The 18958-nt window shown below is 45.2% G+C and overlaps 1 protein-coding gene across 3 annotated transcripts in view; it reads right to left on the bottom strand.

Annotated features, from left to right (window-relative positions):
* ANKRD44 (ankyrin repeat domain 44) overlaps window positions 1-8747 on the bottom strand; it is a 314903-nt gene extending 306156 nt beyond the window's left edge. For all 3 annotated transcript variants that reach the window (XM_061149089.1, XM_061149091.1, XM_061149092.1), the window contains exons 1-2: window positions 8699-8747; window positions 8440-8546 (exon numbers count right to left, since the gene is read on the bottom strand). In XM_061149089.1, coding sequence (XP_061005072.1) covers window positions 8440-8546; window positions 8699-8729 — 138 coding nt within the window. In that variant the 5' untranslated portion in view covers window positions 8730-8747. The remainder of the gene's footprint in view (window positions 1-8439; window positions 8547-8698) is intronic.
* Window positions 8748-18958: the final 10211 nt, after the last annotated feature.

Here is an 18958-nt window from a genome sequence, read left to right as displayed (position 1 = left end):
CTAAGAGAAGAGAGATCTCAGGGCCAGGTCCTCAGATCCTGCCCAGTCATCATCACTGATGAAGCCGGGTGCCCAGGACACGACTGGCCCTCAGGTTCCTCAGGCCACCCAAAGCAGGGTAGAGGGAATGCGGGTCCCACATTCTGCAACCTATGCAGACAGCTGCTGCTGTTAGGTGCAGAGACAGGGGTGGGGGAGAGCTTCACGGCTGCCTCAAGGCCTGGGCCAAGGCTAGTGGGTGGCCTTGGGGAGGGCTCTGGAGCCCTGCAGGACAGGGCCCCAACTCACTCGCTAGCCCGAATGTTCAGGGCTGTGTTCAGCAGAGCTCTACTCCACACCAAACGGTGAGGAGCTGGTGGCTGCAGCCAGGGAGAGACCAGCAGACACACGGCCGCACAGATGAGCGGCAGAGGTGAGTGGAGGGCCCGGGGGACACTCCAGACAACAGCGTTTACTCTGGCTGACACTGGAGGGCTGTGAACAGGGAAGCTACGTGACCGCAGATCCACCCCGCCAACAGCTATGCGGAATAGAGTCCTGGGGCCAAGGCTGGATGGGGAAGACTGGTCAGAATGCTACTGCAATAATCTAAGAGACAGTCTGGCCAAGGTGACAGAAAGTGGAAACGAGAGCTAAGAGGGTTTTATAGTACTAGAATACAACATATATTAAAAATACAAAAAAAAGAATTAAGGATTTTTTAAAGAAATATTCTAATATTTCCTTCCTCAAACTCAATAAGACATCCCACTCACCCCTGGAGTAGAGGTGCCCCGCCTCTCTTGGAGACCACTCTTTAACAATAATTGGCTGGGGGACTTGTCTCAGCTGACCTGAATTTCTGCCTGGCTTTCTGTTCTAACACTTGTCCTGTGTTCACTTCCCGTCTTTCTCTTCATTCTGCCATTCTTAGATACCAAAACAAGTTTCTTCCACAGACTGAGCATACCTACCATACAAAAGATGTTGATCGGATGTAGGAATTCCCTGCTTGTAAAAGTCTGTGGTCTTTGGGTCCATTGCACACAGTATCTGGGTGGGGCCAATGATTGGGAAACAGACTTGTTAGACCCAGATGTTATGGTGGAGTTCAACAGAACAGGATTAAGAGAATCCAAGCTGTTTGCTAAAGCAGCCCCCTCTGCTGAAGATTACAGCGGCCCCAGCTCACCACAGCTCTCAACAGAAAAACCTGGGGTCTACAAATTTACTCCCCTTGCCCGCAAGAGGCTCAAGGAGTCTCAAAGGCCACACAGAGAAAAGCCCTAAGGGTTCTGAATATGCCCTGGAGGATGGCATTTTAGGGGAAAGTACCCCTGATTCTTAGGCAGAACAGTGGGTGCCAGAAGGAAAATCAGAAGTTCACGGAAGGCAGATACTTTTTGAAACCAGATTCCATGAGTTTAGAAGAGGTTGATACTGAAGTACCTGGGCTGCTCTCTTAGAATGTTGGAATGCTGGAAGAATTTAGAAGACTCCTCACCCATCCACTCACATGTAACAAAGAAACTAACGTCAGCAGTTGTCCAAAGCTACACAACTATGAGAAAAAGAACCACGGGTAGAATCCAGATCTTTGTATTCCTAGTTAAGAGGTATTTTAAAAATAAATGAAAGCAAATTAAAGAATTTAGCATAGAAATCTTTAGAAACAGGTTATACCTGTGATTAAATGTTGCAGGAGACACGGGTTCAAGCCCTGATCCAGGAAGATCCCACATGCACCACAACTATTGGGCCCGTGCCCTGGAGCCCAAGCTCTGCAACAAAAGAAGCCACTACAATAAGAAGCCCACACACTGCACCTACAGTAGCCCTCGCTTGCCACAACAGCAGCAAAGACCCAGAACAGCCAAATAAATAAAATAAAATAAAAGATACCTTAGAAAGTTACACAGGGGTGCGAATGAGGGGATTAGAGACAAATGAAAGCCAAGAATTATAGGCAAACATTGGCTTAGTAGAGCTTAAAATGGCCCAAAGGTGGACTACATGATTATTTTCTTTGCTTGGCCCAATTAATAGAGTACTAGACAATTTTCAGTTTTCAAAAGGAGAGACAAGTGAAAGAACCATTAAAAGCTTTGATATGATCATTAAAAAACTAGTGGTTGTGAGTCATTAATTTCAACCACTTGGGGCTACCAACTCTCTTAGAAGCATGAACACTGAACAATACCTGCTCTCCTAACTTCTGATGGCAGAGCACAAGGCGAAGATGATGTTGGCCAAAGGGGAGTAAAGGAATAGTCAATAAAATTGATCATCTATGAAATGAATAATAAATATAAATGATAAAATGAATAATCTTAGATAATTGTGGCTTATCTATAAAATAAAAGTGGGGGACAGGGCAGGAATCAGTTCCCAAATTATTGACTTTGGAGCTGGATGTTAACTGTTTGACTTGGATAGCTGGAGAGCTCAATTAGAGTTCACCTGCATACACCCTCCTTGGCCACTGTACCACCACCACCCATGGAAGGCAAGGCACACAGCAAGGGGGTGGAGCCTGGGCACTGGAGAGGCAGCCAGTCCACTCTTCATTTTATAAAGAGGAGCCTCAGGCCCACAGGGAGAAGGCAATGGCACCCCACTCCAGTACTCTTGCCTGGAAAATCCCATGGACGGACGAGCCTGGTGGGCCACAGTCCATGGGGTTGCGAAGAGTTGGACACGACTGAGTGACTTCATTCTCACTTTTCACTTTCATGCACTGGAGAAGGAAACAGCAACCCACTCCAGCGTTCTTGCCTGGAGAACCCCAGGGACGGGGGAGCCTGGTGGGCTGCCGTCTATGGGGTCGCTCAGAGTCGGCCACGACTGAAGGACTTCACAGAAGCAGCAGCGGCAGAGGCAGCAGGCCCACAGAGGTTAATCCAACTGGCCAAGGGTTGGCAAGCCACAGTATATGCCACCTCCCCCTCACCCTATGTCCACAGCAAACACTGATTATCAACCATCACATTTCCCCACCTCCGGCTGCAAGAGCCACAGCGCTTCTGACATATTCCTCCTGCAATCTCCCCTCCCCGCCACACCCACCCGTTCCCAGCTAACTGGTCAGAGCTAATGCATGAGACAAAAACCCAGTTTCCAACTCTGGCCTTACAGAAGGTCATAAAATAGTCTTTACTATACTGCTTCAGTGTAAGTCTGGCTGGAAAGAGAGTGACTAGTCTTGCTAGCACTGTTAAGTCTGAAGTGAGCAAACACAGTCTATGTGGGGTGACCACGTGTCCAGGTTTGCTGGGGACAGCCACACCTGTTTCCTCAATCTAATATTTAATAGTACCCCGTATCATTCTCAAAGGCATCCCAGTTTGAATCAAAATAGTATGGCCATCCATGTTCTATGTAACTCCTAGTCAACCATAAAACACATATCTGTTTTTTGAGTACATGGTGTTTCAGGAAAAAAAAAAAAAAAAACTGACCCAGTCACCAGCAGTTTTACAGGATGTTTTCAAATAATACTAAACCCAAATAATCCTTGAAGGGGCCTCACTTCTACTCCCACCAACCTCTATTATATAATGAGCTTCCATATGGAATTTTCCTTGGGATAAAACAAAAAGGAGAACCATAGTTTATGCAAGTTTGGAAACCATAGGATTATCAGATCTCTGTAGCCCCTATTTTTAAATTATTTCCTGTTCTACTTTCACCTATAAAAATTCACATTATATTGATGACACAGAAATCGTTTTAAAAAATGTTTCAGGCCTGTTGCCGGCACAAACAAGTGTGCCTTTTTGGAGTTTATATTTACTCTCTGTTTAGAGAAAAAGAGGAAGTAAAAGTTGAAACCTTAAAAAAAGTTTCAGTCAATCCAGGGCTAGACCTTGTGTACCACGGTTGTATTTACACTAACGCAGCCAGTTGTTTATTGACAGGCATAAATTTCAGTTTATTTGGAAAAGCCATTGGTCTAACCATCATAGGTATAACCTTCACGCTCAAGAGAAAGATATCATCAGGTGGAAAATTTTAAATTCTTACCTGGCTCCCCAGACAGAAGACTAGAAGGAAATATATCAAGCTGTCAAGAGTAGCTCTGAGTATACAGATATAGAGACTTCAGATGGTTTAAACAGGTTTTCTTTTTGGTTATCTAGCTTTCTGATTTTTCTACAATGATCATAGTTCATTCGCTAATGACCAAGAAAAAAAAAAATCACCAAGTCACCAATCAACACATCATTCTCCAGGGTAGGGAGGTGAGAGGCAAACAGGATAAGCCAGGCACTAGTCTAGCAGGAGCAGAGACCTCAGGACAGCTCCTGACTCTGCCTTGGCCATACCTTGGCCTGGCCCCCGAGCTAGGAGGACTGTGGGACTGTGGCCACCTGATGGCTTCCCGGTAAATAAGAGCAGGCATCTGTGACGGCTTCGGCTACACTGCCCTTTCAACTATCCGAAGAACAGCCATGTGGTGAGGGCCCCATCTGTGCAATCAGACTGCTGCGCAAGATACTGCGCTCCATCACTTACTGGGGGTGTGAGCTCCAACAGGTCAATTAGCCTCTTTACTCATCACCACCACCTACCTCCTCGTATGGCTGTGAGGATTAAGATAGATGATTCACGGCAAGGGCCCAGCATATAATAAGATCACAATAATGTAAGCCATTATTAGGTCTCTGCCATGAAACACCAGTCCTCAAGTGCACTCCCCAAACCACGTGACTGCATCTCAAAACAACCAGAGAAGGGTCCAAAGAATGAAGCTTTTATTTTCCCTTCTCTGCTGAAGGCAGACTGGACACAGAGTTTGCTATAAGCCCAGGGCTGCTGGGAGGACAAGGGCAGCCCAGTAAGATATGTAACGTGCCCCACACTAGGGGCTAGAAATGCTGCTTTCAGAGTTGCGGGATTTCCAGTTTCTTGCCACTGCCACGGCTGCCAGCCATTGCCTTTGGCGAGGAGGTGACTAAAATGTGAGCCAGGACTTGGCAAGAGGACACCAAACCAGAAGGCCTCCAGGCAGGAAGCTCCAAAAAGGGCCACCTACAGCCAAGAGTCCTGAGAGGAGATGGCATTCTGCTGACACTAGCAAATTCAGGAAAGAATGGTGAACATTTCAAAGGTCCGACAGAACTTACCATTCTGCTTCAGAACTTTGAAAAACTTTGGGGAGGGGGCACCAGGCCAGGTTGAAGATATGACCACATTCTTAAAATCACTGCAATGCTTTCACTATATGACATAAAGAACAGCCCCCTCATCCCATAAATTTCAGTATTGCAAGGAATTTCACATCTATCTTTAACTAAGATGTATTACATTTAGATGTAAAGAAATTCTTCCCGAACTTAAAATTATCTCACTTTACAAAGATATAAATAAACATCCCAATATCCATTGATGAGGAAATAATTACCTTGTTATGTTAATTACATAGGTGAGTGTGTTCTGTGCTGTATAGGGTGATCAGCTTGTCCTGATTTGCCTAGAATTTCCTGGTTTTCGTATCAAAAGTCCCATATCCTTGAAAACCCCTCAGTCTTGGCAAACCAGGATCAGGCCCCCTAACACTGTAAGAAAAATGATGTGTATTGTGTGAAGGGGAAAACAGAAGAGACACAGTTACAAATGCAGAAGTGCTCAATGCCAAGTCTATTTGCAGCAATAACTCCTAGTTCCTTTTCATAGTAAAAAAAAAAAAAAACTAAACCCCACACTTGCCTCTCCCTTCCTCCTTTCTTTTAACTCTCCCAAAACAGAGCTAGGAAAAGGCATTTTCCTCCTCTTGCATGACAGAGATGTCAGCAAGGAACTGACTACTGAGAAGGTGACCACCATCGCCAGCAAGCTCCTGCACCCAGTTTCAGCAGGACAGGAAATGTCACTTCTTTCATGTATGCATGAAACTTATCTATTATAAACCAATGTTATGTCAACTGAACAAATTATAAAACTCAAAAACAAAGACCTAAATAATAAAACAAAAAAGCCAAGACAACTAGTGATTCAGGTTATTAACACAAGAATGTGTCTTCATACTAAAAGTCTAAGAACTCTGACAAAAACAAGATCCACCTTGCAAACAGGGCATTAAACAAATGAGAGGGAATTAACATGTGGTTGTTTTAATACACAGCTGAGTGGAGAGGGAGGCATTTCTACAAACTCTTAAGGTCCAGATTTGAAGCAAGTGGCTCCCTACCATAATGGTGAAGCAAAGCTCCTGTGGCAGGAGTTTAAGCAAAGGGTTTAAGCATCAGAGTTTAAGCCTCTGATGAGGTTAAGAACCAGCTTCTAAGAATTTAGAGTTTCAAACTGAAAGGTAAGACTATATAAGGCAAGAAAGACCACACACTTCCTGGACCTAAGGCCTCCCAGAAACCATACTTGTTCACCACTCTACCCCACCCAGTCCACCTCCTCTCCCTCCAGCTTTGCCCCACAGGCTGTCACCTTCTAGGTGTCCATGAATTTAGAACTCCTTAGTTTCCCGTTATGCATCAGGAGATGGAATCAAACACCCCTCCACAGTGAGACTGGTTTGTTGGGGAAAGGGTGGGGATGTATTCAAAAACACTTTAAAAGGGAAACTCTTTGAAAGTTCTACTCGGATAAGTCCTGGAGAATAATTTTCTAACATCAAAAAATACTCTTCACCAGTGTTGATCCAGATTTGGCAGAGAATGCCTTCTTGTCAGCCTTTCAACACAGCCATTGACAAGACAGAAGGAGGTATCTTAACCATCCCTAGAAGAAAGGACAGGAATCTGGAAGGCAGGAGACAGGAGTGCATCTCTGCCCTACAAGTCAAGAGCTGTGTCCTTGAGGAAGACATGCTTCCCTTGTCTAGACCTCAGTCTCTTGGTTAAAAAAAATAAGGATTTGGGTGAAGATCACCTTTGGCATCCCTTCCAGCTCTAAAGTTCTATGTAAAATTCTTTTGTGTATGTGAAAATGACAACACCTATTAGAAGCATTTTGTGTACTTTGAAGATGAATATTTAGAAATTAACAGAGCAGTATAGTAACTTGCAATGACAAAGATAACATTACCAAGGCAGACTAAAACCGAAAGATTTAAAACAAGCAAATGTCTAACAGTTGTCAAAGTGTGTGACTAAAAGGTGGGGGGTTGGGGGGAGGGCTAAACTAATATCAACTTACAAGTACTCTTAAATGCTCTGGAACCAATGGAAACAAGTAGATTCAGCACTACCAGCTGCTCCTCCTGCTAAATTTAAGGATAAGTTAATTTTAAATCAGTGATCCCTCCCCCATATAAAAAGAAAATTTTAAAAGCCTGTAAATACTTATAGAAAGCAAAGCAAAACTTTGACTCTAAAGGCAGGAGAACAAATTAATGTGGTGATTGATTGCACTTAAGTCTCAGGAAGTTCTGGCTGGATGCTGAGAACAGCGAGGCACCAGAAGCAAAGCCACTTGAGAAGCAGACGTTTAAACACCAAAGACTGGCATGTTTGACCGCCTGTGTCAAAATCAAGTCTGCCTCTCCGCCTACCAGGACCGCAAAACAATGTTCATTTCACTATCCATGAATAAATGGAAAAAGAAATAAAAGCAAGCTGTTTCCTTTTTTCGTAGAAGGAGTTACAGAGTTTTGTCACACGGCTTGGTCGGGCGCTTGTGAGTGCCCATGCCCTCAGAGGAGCAGCGTCCCTAAAGGCAGGGGTGTCCCGTGCCACAGACTTCCAGCGAGGACTGTCAACCGAGCCAGCAAACATCCCCACCTCTCCAAGCAAAGGGCTCCAGAGCTACCCCGTGCTATGGCTTAGCCGGAAAGCGACAGAGCTCGTGAACACAGGCAGACCGTCTGTGAGTGGAACCCCGGGCCGAACTTCACCTCCTCCAGGGACAGCCGTGCCAGAGATCCCCATCGTGCACCACGCACACACAGCCTCTGGGCTACTAAAGAGGAAGTCAGGGTGTCATGTCAAAAGGATAAAGACAGCCCGACCACACGAGAGCCGCGGTCTGGGCCGGTCTCCAGCTTGGCTGGGAAAAGGGTCCCAGGCTGCGGTCCTTCTCCCTCTCCATCCACCTTCCTCCTCCCGGCGGCGCGCACCAGCCTCCCTCCGGCCCGCCGGGGCTGGCGGAGCCCAAGCTGCGCAGCGCCCGAGGAGCACCCCGAGCCTCCCCTCCCCCTGCCCGGCCCGGGCCCGCGGACAACGCACCCCCGCACGCCAGCCGGAGCCCCGCCGCCCCTTCCCCAGCCCCCGGGGCGCCCCGGCCGCCCAGCCGAGCGCGCAGTTCCGACGGCCCAGGGCGGGGACCGAGCCGGGGAGGAGGGCTGCAGCCGCCGGCTTTCGGAGCAGCCGGCGGCCGCACACACTCCTCCCCTTCGCCGCGAGTAAACAGCTCGCGGGCGCGCTCCGCGCCGCGCCCCCATCCCCCCGCCGGGCCCCGCGCCGCCCTGCGCCCGCGCGTCCCGCCCGCCGGCGCCGCCGCCCCTACCTGGTCGGTGAGTTTGAGCACGGCCATTCTTCCGCTCCTTCGCGCGCACACACATACAGGTCCCCGGCCCGCAGATGTCACGCCAGGAGCCGGGGAAGCGGAAGGGACTGCCAAGGGAAGGGGAAAAAATCAGGCTCCCGAATTTGACAGCCCTCCCCCTGCCCCTCCTCCGCCGCCGCCTTCTCCCCCTCCCGCCGAGAGGCTGACACTGGCTAGTAGGGTTTGCAGCCGAGCCCGCCCGCCTTTATACAGGAAGTACCGGCTGCTGCCAGCCGGGCCGCCACTGACATCACCGCGCGCTGTCTCGCTCGCCGCCGCGCCGCCTGGGCCGACGCTGCCTCCTGCCGCCCGCGGCCGCGCCTCGCAGCCCGCGGCGAGCACCGGGCGCGCCGCGCCGGGCTCAGACCGCCGCCTGCTTCCGGCACCTGCACACTGCGCCCGGGCTAGCGGAACCCGGCCCGGGCCGCCCGCGCTGCCCGCACGCCGGGCGTCCACGGCTAGAGGCCCCCGGGCTGGGGAGGGGTGGGGGGTTACTGATCGTGACCCCCCCGCCCCGTCTCACCATCCCCCCCCGCGCGCGCGCGCGCGCACACACACACACACACACACACACACACACACACACACACGACCTCGTGAGCACCCCCTGTGGATACACCCGAGGGGCTTTAAAGGCTGCATTCACTCGTAGCCAATTTCAAACCAGGAGATTGGACCACACGCCTACCTCTAAACCTCTCCCTAGTCCAGAACCCGAGGGGCTTTAAAGGCTGCATTCACTCGTAGCCAATTTCAAACCAGGAGATTGGACCACACGCCTACCTCTAAACCTCTCCCTAGTCCAGAACCCGCCCAGCTCTTCAAATTATCCCACCTGGTCAGGGACCGCAAGGCTGCTGCTCTCTTTGTTTAATACAGGGAGGCCATGACTCATTCCTTAGCTAGTTTTTGTGAAACGCTTGGCGGGTAGGGACGTGGGGCTCTGGCCCTTTCACCTTGTTCTCCAGCTACCTCCCAGCTAGACACGCAGAACCCCATCGTTAAATTCAAACAGTGGGTTTTGATTTGAGGAGGAAGGAGATGGAGCAGCGTTACAGGAGAAGAAAAGGTCTTGAACTGCTGCATTAATTGGGCTTTTGAGGGTTTCCACCAGTTGACTCACTCATTTCTACAAAATCCAGTTACCATGCTCTTCAACAGACAGAAGACCCAGCTGTCAAACAGCATACACACACACCAGTAATACACGTAATCATAGTAAGTGTTAATACTCGTGGAATTTGGAGCAAATGCTTGTTCATTCCTGGAGAAGGAAATGGCAGCCCATTCCAGATTCTTGCTGCCTGGAGAATCCCCATGGACAGAGGAGCCTGGTGGGCTACAGTCCATAGAGTCGCAAAGAATGGAAACAGGACTGAAGCGACTTAGCATGCACGCACGCTTAGTCATTCAACAACTATGTTCTGAGTGCTGACTTTGTACCAGATGCTGGCTACAGACACATGAAAGGGAGAGCATAAACATCCTAGATGCTCTCCTAAGATACCTAGTCTTAGGAGATGTCTGACATAAATAATCACTGCTAATGAATGTAATTACAGACTGAGATAAGGGCTCACAGGGGAAAAAATACTTGTAAAGAAATCCATGACTGAGGAATCAAGCCAGACTGGTAGGTGAAGATGGGTTTCCCTGACAAAGTGACAGAGTTGAGATTCTGCCAGAGGAAGTGTTAAGTGGGCAAGTGGATGGGGTGCTGCTCCCAGGCTGGCCCACGTGCCCCTGGCATGTCATGGAATGAACCTACATTGAACAGCAAACCAAAACTACAGTATCCACCCTTAATTCACAAATCTAATGTGGACTCCACCTCCCCACTTTCAGAGCCTCCCCAAGAGTCTATTTGAGAACGGAGAGGAGGGGTGATAGCATTTGCTTGGCATTCTCCCATTTGTTATCCAACCGTGGACTTGGGATTCAGATCACACGGACAAGGAGACCAAGAAAGCACTCTCCTGGCTTCCACAGTCCTCAGTGATGCACGGAGACAGAAAAGATTTCTGTCCAAGGCCTCCCTCAAACACAAAACAGTCTGCTTTTGTTGCATCTGTGGAGCAGTTCTTCAGTGCTGTTGCTGGTTTGTCTGTTTACTAATATCATCCTTCATGGCTTTGTATTAAAAAGTAACAATAAGACCCTGACTTCTCTACCTAAATATATCTGACTTTCAGAAGAGTGATAACAAATGACTTGATTTGGCAGATGTACTCAAGATCCACTTTGGTTCACCACAGGCATGTCTACACATAAGTTCTTGGGACCTAATTTGAAGGAGGGGCACACAGTTCTCAGCCCTCTCAGACCCATCATCTCCTTTTATAACTAGTATTTTTAACGTTTTCATTACTACGAAATGAAATTCATAGGTAATATTACCTACCTAGGCAAATTTCTCTCCAAATCAATCTGTGTGTGTGTGAAGTTGCTCAGTCGTGTCCAACTCTTTGCAACCCCATGGACTGTAGCCCATCAGGTTCCTCTGTCCATGGGATTCTCCAGGCAAGAATACTGGAGTGGGTTGCCATTTCCTTCTCCAGGGGATCCTCCCAACCCAGGGATCCAACTCAGGTCTCCCACATTGCAGGCAGACGCTTTATCCTCTGAGCCACCAGGGAAGCCCGTATAATGCCCTAATTGTATAATAAGGAAAATAAAAGAAAAGTGATTTATAATTAATGTGTATTTCAATAAGTAAATGCTATAGCACAGCTCTATCAGAAGACACAATAATAAGATACTTGCACTTACTTGTATGTAGAACCAATCTGAATGAGAGAATTACAAATGCAATCCAATATGAATGTGTTTTACTAGCAACTCACATATCAACACTGGTGTTGTCATTGGTGACATGGTTTTGTGAAAGGTCAAACAGTTCTTGGTCAAGTTCCAGGCAAAATAAAGAGCAAAAAGATTGAGCTAAATTTACTGATATGGGTGCATTTACCAGAAAGTCTGGATTTAATGTGTGAATTCATAAATTGAAACTGACTCCAACAGTTTGCTTCATTGGTTAAAGTAACTCAGACTCAGTGGTAGTATATATTTGATGAGATGGAGATAACAATGTCCCTGGTATACAATGTAGAAAAAGAAGACTCCTTAATGGGACCTTATGATCCAGAGGAATCCTATGATACCTAAAAGTTGCAGATTTGGTTCCTCTGGATCTTAAGGTCCTACTACTGAGTCTTCTTTTTCTACATTGTATACCAGGGAAAGGCCAACTCTGATAGAAGACCCACAATACAGCCTTCTTTAGCTTCACGACAAAGCCATGCCCTCTTCTGCAGATGACAGTTCTCCATTTGAGAAATTGTACCTATCTTGCTACTGAATTTGAATGACTGGCCATGAGACATCAAATGACTATGCAACCTCAGCTGCCCATTATGAACCAGTTGTTGTCTGACCCATCAACCCATAAGCTTGGGCATGCACAAGAGCAATCCTTCATCTAATAGAAGTGGTATGTAAGAGACAGCTTGAGCAGGCCTGGAAAGCACTAGTTGCCTTAGCCAGTGACTCAGATTCCTTTGACTCTTACTGCTGGTATATTGCTTCCTCATCTTCAACCAGTTAACTGGTTTACAAACAGTTCTCCTCCATATGCTGGCAGAAGCTTGACGTGGTTTGTTTTAGCATTAGAACTGCCATGACGAATGTCCCTGACAGTAGTCCTGAAGGGAAATTATCTTAGCACAAGGAATGTCCACAGTGCAGTACATTGGGTGTCTACTTTGTCTACATTGAGAGGTGGCCAGATAGACCTACACTCATCCATGGGCAATAGCTGATGGTTTTCCTGAATGGTCAGTAACTTGGGAGCAAAAGGATTGGGACAAGGAGGTTTAGAGAAAAGGTATATGGATGCTCATTTAAGAGTGGGCACAATGTGTGAGGATATTTGTGAACATTAAAGGGCATTCACTCAGAGAAAGTTTTCTATAATCGAGGGGGATGACAAAACTGATGAAGCTGGTCTTTCTCCACCTGCTGCAGTGCTTATAAAAAGCAGCGATGGCATCAGGAATAAAGGCTATCTAGACTTCCCTGGTGGCTCAGATGGTAAATCATCTGACTACACAGGAGGCACAAGTGTGATCCCTCAGCCAGGTAGATCCCCTGGAAGAGGAAATTACCACCCACTCCAGCATTCTTGCTTAGGAAATCCCACGGACACAGGAGCCTGGCGAGCTACAATCCACGGAGTCACGAAAGAGCTGGGCACGACTTAGCGAGTGAACAACAGCAACAACCCAGGAAGTGCCCTCAGCCAAGAGCAACGGCCACACTGCGGAGTCCAGACTCTCCCTGGGGGTACTCATATCCAGTGAGCTCCAGGGAGCCTTTGTCCAGCCCCAACCCCAATTCAGGACACCTTCATTTCGGAGCTCCCCCACACCTCGGATCAGCTAAGGAGTATGCAGCAACTTTATAGCACATCCAGCTGCTCCTCATTCCCCCAAGGTGGTGACCCTAAAAAACAATCAATCTTAATTTACCAATCTCTGTCTCACAAACTGCTCCTTCAAAACCCAAACCAATATAATCATCTATTTTGACTTTACACTGATGATTTAGATAGTTGATCCCCTGTTTGTAAATAAATCAGAGCCACCTTCCCAGCCTAGGTGAAAGCCACAAGCAGAGCTAGGTATATGGTTGCCGAATGGGGGTGAATTTTGAATGAGCAGACTTTCCAGTTTTAAAGCCGGTTTGGCCTTTGATGCAACAGATTAGCTACTGTTCAAGGGTATCAGGGCTACAGGTGATCCTCACAAAGTCATTAGCAAGGGCCTAACAATCAAGGCTAAGAAGCTTAGAAAGTCTTGTCAATGTATTTTTATGCATTTTCATCTATAAGCACTATTTATTCCTCCATACACCATACTTTCTGGATTCTGTACAGTCATGGAGTTTACGTTTGTACCAATGGTTTAATAGCACTCTTTCAGGGAGGAGGAGGTGAAATATTTCCATATTATAAATGAAATGATCCATATTAACAAGTCAACACATATAAAGCACTTGTACCTTGTACAAAGTCCAAAATGAATGCTAGCTAGTATGTCTATTGTAGTGTCAATAAAATGTGAAAAGCTGATGTCTTAGAACTGAAGAAATACGGTCGTTTTCTAAAGTAAATATTGTAAAATTATTTTTTGTGTTAGTTTGTTGGAAGGTGCATTCTTTAGACCAGGAAATCCTTTCCATGGCTCTTGATCTTTACTGTCCTTGACCTCCTAAAACAGGTATAATCAGTGGCATTCAGTTAAGCACTTCATTGTTTTATTTTTTTATTCATCTATTCATTTAATTGTTTAATGATATCAATCTTCTGTAACATTTTATACTTTATTTTGTATTTGTTTTGTTTCCCTCATTATATTAGAAACTTCTAGTGGGCACTAGCCATGCTTTATAATTCTTTGATATCCCCTATAGTGCTGGCTACTGAGTATAAATTCAATAAATAATGGCATATTTCTGATTTTAAAAGAATGAAAATGGAGGGAATGTTAGCTGTAAATGTAGTAATTCTACTCAATATATACTAAGATTTTTTTTCTTTTCTTTAAATGCTTACTCAAAATCCTACTTTGCTTCCCTAGGCAAAGTATAAAATTCAGCAACACAGAAAAAACTTTTCAGATGTAGATCAAAGTAGGAAGAGCTAAGTTATTACAGTGATTTAGAAATAAGCTATTTAAATTTTTCCTGTGAGGGGTTGCTACAATGAATAATGTGTCAGCTCTGGGTTAAGACTTCCATTGTTCCACTTTGGTTTTTAAAATTCCATTTATTTTCAACTTTTTTAGATGGCTGTGTTGGAAAAGCAAATCAAAAACAGGAGAGAAAGTAAGATTCATTCACCTTAGAACATAAAGTGATGGGTGATAAAGGAGAGAAGAGAAACTGCAAAGGAATATCAGAGAAGTGGTTAGAGGTATTAAAAGGGAAACCCCTGATGGGGCATTTTTAACGTTTGATGCTGGCCTTTCAGCCTCATTGAATCTACGCTGTAGAATCCGAGGCACCATTCTCAACCTTCCTCCAGAAAAATGACTACATAAATTCACAAAATTTGTCAACTCCCTGTCTCTTCTTCACAGCCAAATTTCTCATGAGGGATATCTCTTTTTTCTTATCTCCCCTTCCTGTCCTCCTCAGCCCTCTTCCAACTCCACTGAGCCACTCCCTTGAAACCACAGCCGCTCTGACCAGCTCCACTTGGGCACATGCTAACACTTTGTCTTTGGCCAAAAGGCATTTCTGTGCATCAGGCCAGCCACATTTCTCCTCATGTCGACTACTCAACTCCTGTCTTGGATGTGGCAAAGTCACCTCACACTCAGCATATCCAAAAAAAACTAATAATGCTCCCCTAAGCCCAGTCCTCTTCCTATATCTTCATCTCAGTAAATGACGTTACCATGAATCTCCTTTAGTCTAGGAACAAAAACTGAGGCTCTTCCAAATCTGATCACTTCTGTTTTTGTCATATCTTTTAAATCTATCACTTATTCTGATCCCAATCTTCTTTTTGTTTGTGCTCAGTCGTGTCCGACTCTTTGTGACCCCTTGGACTGTAGCCCACCAGGCTCCTCTGTCCATGGAATTTTCCAGGCAAGAGTACTGGAGTTGGTTGCCATTTCCACTTCCAGGGGATCTTCCCGACCCAGGGATCGAAGCAGCATCTCCTGCGTTGGCAGGTGGATTCTTTACCACTGTGCCACCTGGGAAGCTGTCTCCAGGGCCTCACCTCAGGCCAGTCTCAATGTACACCTGTCTTATTGGGGCAGCTTCCTAGCTGGTTTTCCCTGGGTCTGTTCTCTAGACCACAGGCAGTACAATCTTTCCAAACTGCAAGCCTGATGGAGTCAATCTCCCTCGATGGCTTTCATACCCTCAGGCTGTCGGCAGACACCTTAGCATGCTTGGTTTTCAAGGGCCTGCACCCTTCTTCTTGCAGGGAAGCCAGCTTGCTCGATTCTAGAGGTGTTCCCATCCTAGTCTATGTGAATGACGCTTTCTGGAGTAGTGCAGTGCACAACCTCTGGGACGAAATATGGCAGCCTCGCCTTTTTCCTCACCCTTTCTACAGTGTGCTAAAAGCAGCTTCCCTGATGCATCATATTCCTCTCACTCTGAGCCTTTGCGTATCACTGTTTCCTGTTTATAATTTTGTCCATCTCCATGCCATCTTCATCTAGTTAATTCCACTTGTCCTTCAGATCTCAATTTAGATATCACCTACCAATAAAGCTTTCCCTTACTCACTCTGCCTCCCAGTTCTGGAATAGAATGACCCTAAGGCTTATGTTTAGTGCCCTCTGCTTAACCCCTATTTTTGTACTTATCCTTTGATCCTGTAATTGTCTCTTTACTTTCCTGACTCCTCTTTTAGGGAGGGGGCTGTGTTTTATTCTCCTCTGTGTCTCTAGTTCATGTTATAGCATCTAGCACATAGTAAATGCAAACTATGTACTTTTGAATGAATGTAACTTTGGGTAAATGGTTTAACCTAGCTAAAACTTCACTTACCACTAGTCAAATAAGGCTGAAAATGCCTGTCCTCAATATTTTACAGAACGATATGACAAAATGTATGTGAAAATGCTTTGAAAGTGGAAAGAAATGAATAGAAAAGAGAGACAAAACAATTGGCATGGCATTATCATATAGACAAAGTGACAAGGGATGGGATGATCTAAGGAAAGGCATGAGATACTGCTCCACTATGTCATGTGTAAGACCTTAATGCCTGTGCTACTGAATTGAGCACAGATTCCGTGTCTTATCTTAAATTACAATTATTGGTCATAGTGCTTCAAAGAGAGGACAAGAGGGAAATGAATCATGTAGTAATGAAGCCATTATATCAGTTCATTAACTGGCCTCACAATCTGTGAGATACATATAACTATTTCTTTCTTGAGGACCAAGTTGTTCAAAATAGTGTACCCAGAGCTCAGGAAATCACAAGATAAACTCAGCTCTTCTTCCTGGAACATCATTTTTACTTGGCGATTCAGGGAGTTTAATTATTTACTTGGTAAGTAACTTGAAGCAGTGTTTTCATATTTCTATAAATAAATGGGTATGTTATCTCTTGGACTATAGCACTTGCATATCTCTCTTAAATAAACCTAAGGCTTCAAACATTTTGTATTGCAGTGGACAGTAGTCTCACACTGTCTCCCTCCAATCCGTCTACCAAACCTTCATACTCACAAGCCCTAGGAGTAGGTCCTTACCCACCTATGCTCTTGGAGTGCTTAAGAAAAGTTTAATACCTGCTCCTTTTCGAAGTTTGGTAGGCTTCCAATGCTGCTGAAATGAATGTATAGATAGAAGAATCTTTAGCAGATATAGTCGGTTCATTTACCACAGGTTTACAGTTGAGTATTGATTTGTGTGTCTGTTCTTTTTTCCTCACATGCCCGTTGCACTGGTCAGCAGTTTTGTAAATATTGGTCACTAGTTTTCAGAAGAATCAAAAGAAATTTTAATGCAGAGAAGTCTTTACTAGCAACCCTCAACAAGCAAAGAATTCTGAATCCGTATCCTCTTGACATTTGGCTGATGGAGTCATAATTTTTGCATATAAAGGTCAACATATTACATCTAAAAGAAGGGGAGAAGGGAACTAACATTTTTGAGCTTCTCCTATGTGCTAGGTGCTGTATGTTCCATTTCCTCCTCCTTCAACACCCCAGACACACTTAATCCTAACCCCTTTATATGATTTCTGTACTTTGAGCACTTACTGCTTGGTCTAACACTTTAAACATCAATGATTTGTTTGTCTGTCACTTTACTGTGAACTCCTTGAGGGCAGACCCACTTCAAATTCATCTTTTTATCCCATGCACACACTCAGAACCTGGTCCCATAATATACCCCATCAAATTTTTATTAACTGAACTAAAATTATCTCTTCCAATGTATATGATATTGTTAAGAAGTTAATGCTTTCATACTCCAAAAGTTCTTTCTGTAAATCACCTTGAACAGTTTCATCATCTGCTAAAGAAGTACAGAGCCTAGCAGTTATATCCGTTTTTTGCTGTTTTCAGATCCTAGAACATTTCCAAATCTCCCTCCTGCCCTCCCCAACAAGAACAAGAAATGCATATATATATATATGATTGGCATATAAAATAATAAGCCATACATGCTTTTTAATTATCTTTGCAAAGCACTCTTTTCAATAATATGTTAAATAATCTGTGAAATATATCTTAAAAAAATTACTAAGGGCACATGTCCCCCATTTCCATGACTTTAACAAATGACAACAGACAGGACCAAATGGTGCTAGCTGCTATGGAAAACAGTATGAAACATTAAAAATAGAACTACCATATGATCCAGGAATTCCACCCTGGGTATTTTTCCAAAGAAAACAAAACACTATTTGGAAAAGATACATGCATCCCCATGTTCATTCCAGTGTTATTTACAATAGCCAAAATATGGAGGCAACCTAAGTGTCCACCAATAGATAAATGGATAAAGAAGTTGTGATATATATATACACACATATATATACATATGTATACGTGTATATGTATATGTGTATACGTATATATACATGTATATGTATACATATATATATATACATGTATATATATATATACATACAATGGATACTACTCAACCATAAAGATTTCATTTTTTTATGATTGAGTAGTATCCATTGTATGTGTATATATATATACATATATTCACAGTTGCCCCATAGGAAATTTTGCAGAGACAGAGGAGAGTGGAAACAGAGCATACTGCCCCAGATGATAGATGCGAACTTACTAGAGAGAAGTATGGTATCTGCATTCCTGCATAGAACACGGCAGGTGTTGGCATGGTTCAGCCTGAAGAGGAACCAATGCCACTTGGCACACAGTGAAGGTTTTACAGGTTTGGGAGCACGAAAGACTGTGTGTGCTGGCCTTAGCCGCTCAGTCGTGTCCGACTCTGCGACCCCATGGACTGCAACCTGCCAGGCTCCTCTGTCCATGGGGATTCTGCACGCAAGAATACTGGAGTGGGTTGCCATGCCCTCCTCCAGGGGATCTTCCCAACCCAGGGATCGAACCCAGGTCTCCCACATTGCAGGCGGATTCTTTACCATCTGCGCCACCAGGAAAGTCCAAGAATACTGGAGTGGGTAGCCTATCACTTCTCTAGGGGATCTTCCCGACCCGGGAATCTGACCGGGTTCTTCTGCATTGCAGGCGGATTCTTAACCAGCTGAGCTACCAGGGAAGCCCTGAAGACTGTGCCACAGGGAAGATATTTTCTCCCTGAGCTTTAGCAGTACATTGCAAAGCCATGGGACAGGGAGCAGGTTGGAGGAGCTCAGTAGACTCAGTGGATACCCACCAAAGCCCTGAGAGAAAATAGAAGCACTTAATGTATGTTGATTTATTCCTGAACACGTGTGAGACAC

Source organism: Dama dama, chromosome 8, assembly GCF_033118175.1.
Source record: "Dama dama isolate Ldn47 chromosome 8, ASM3311817v1, whole genome shotgun sequence".
NCBI classification, from domain to species: domain Eukaryota; kingdom Metazoa; phylum Chordata; class Mammalia; order Artiodactyla; family Cervidae; genus Dama; species Dama dama.
Note: the sequence above shows the minus strand (reverse complement) of the source record. Positions and strands in the feature narration are given on the sequence as shown.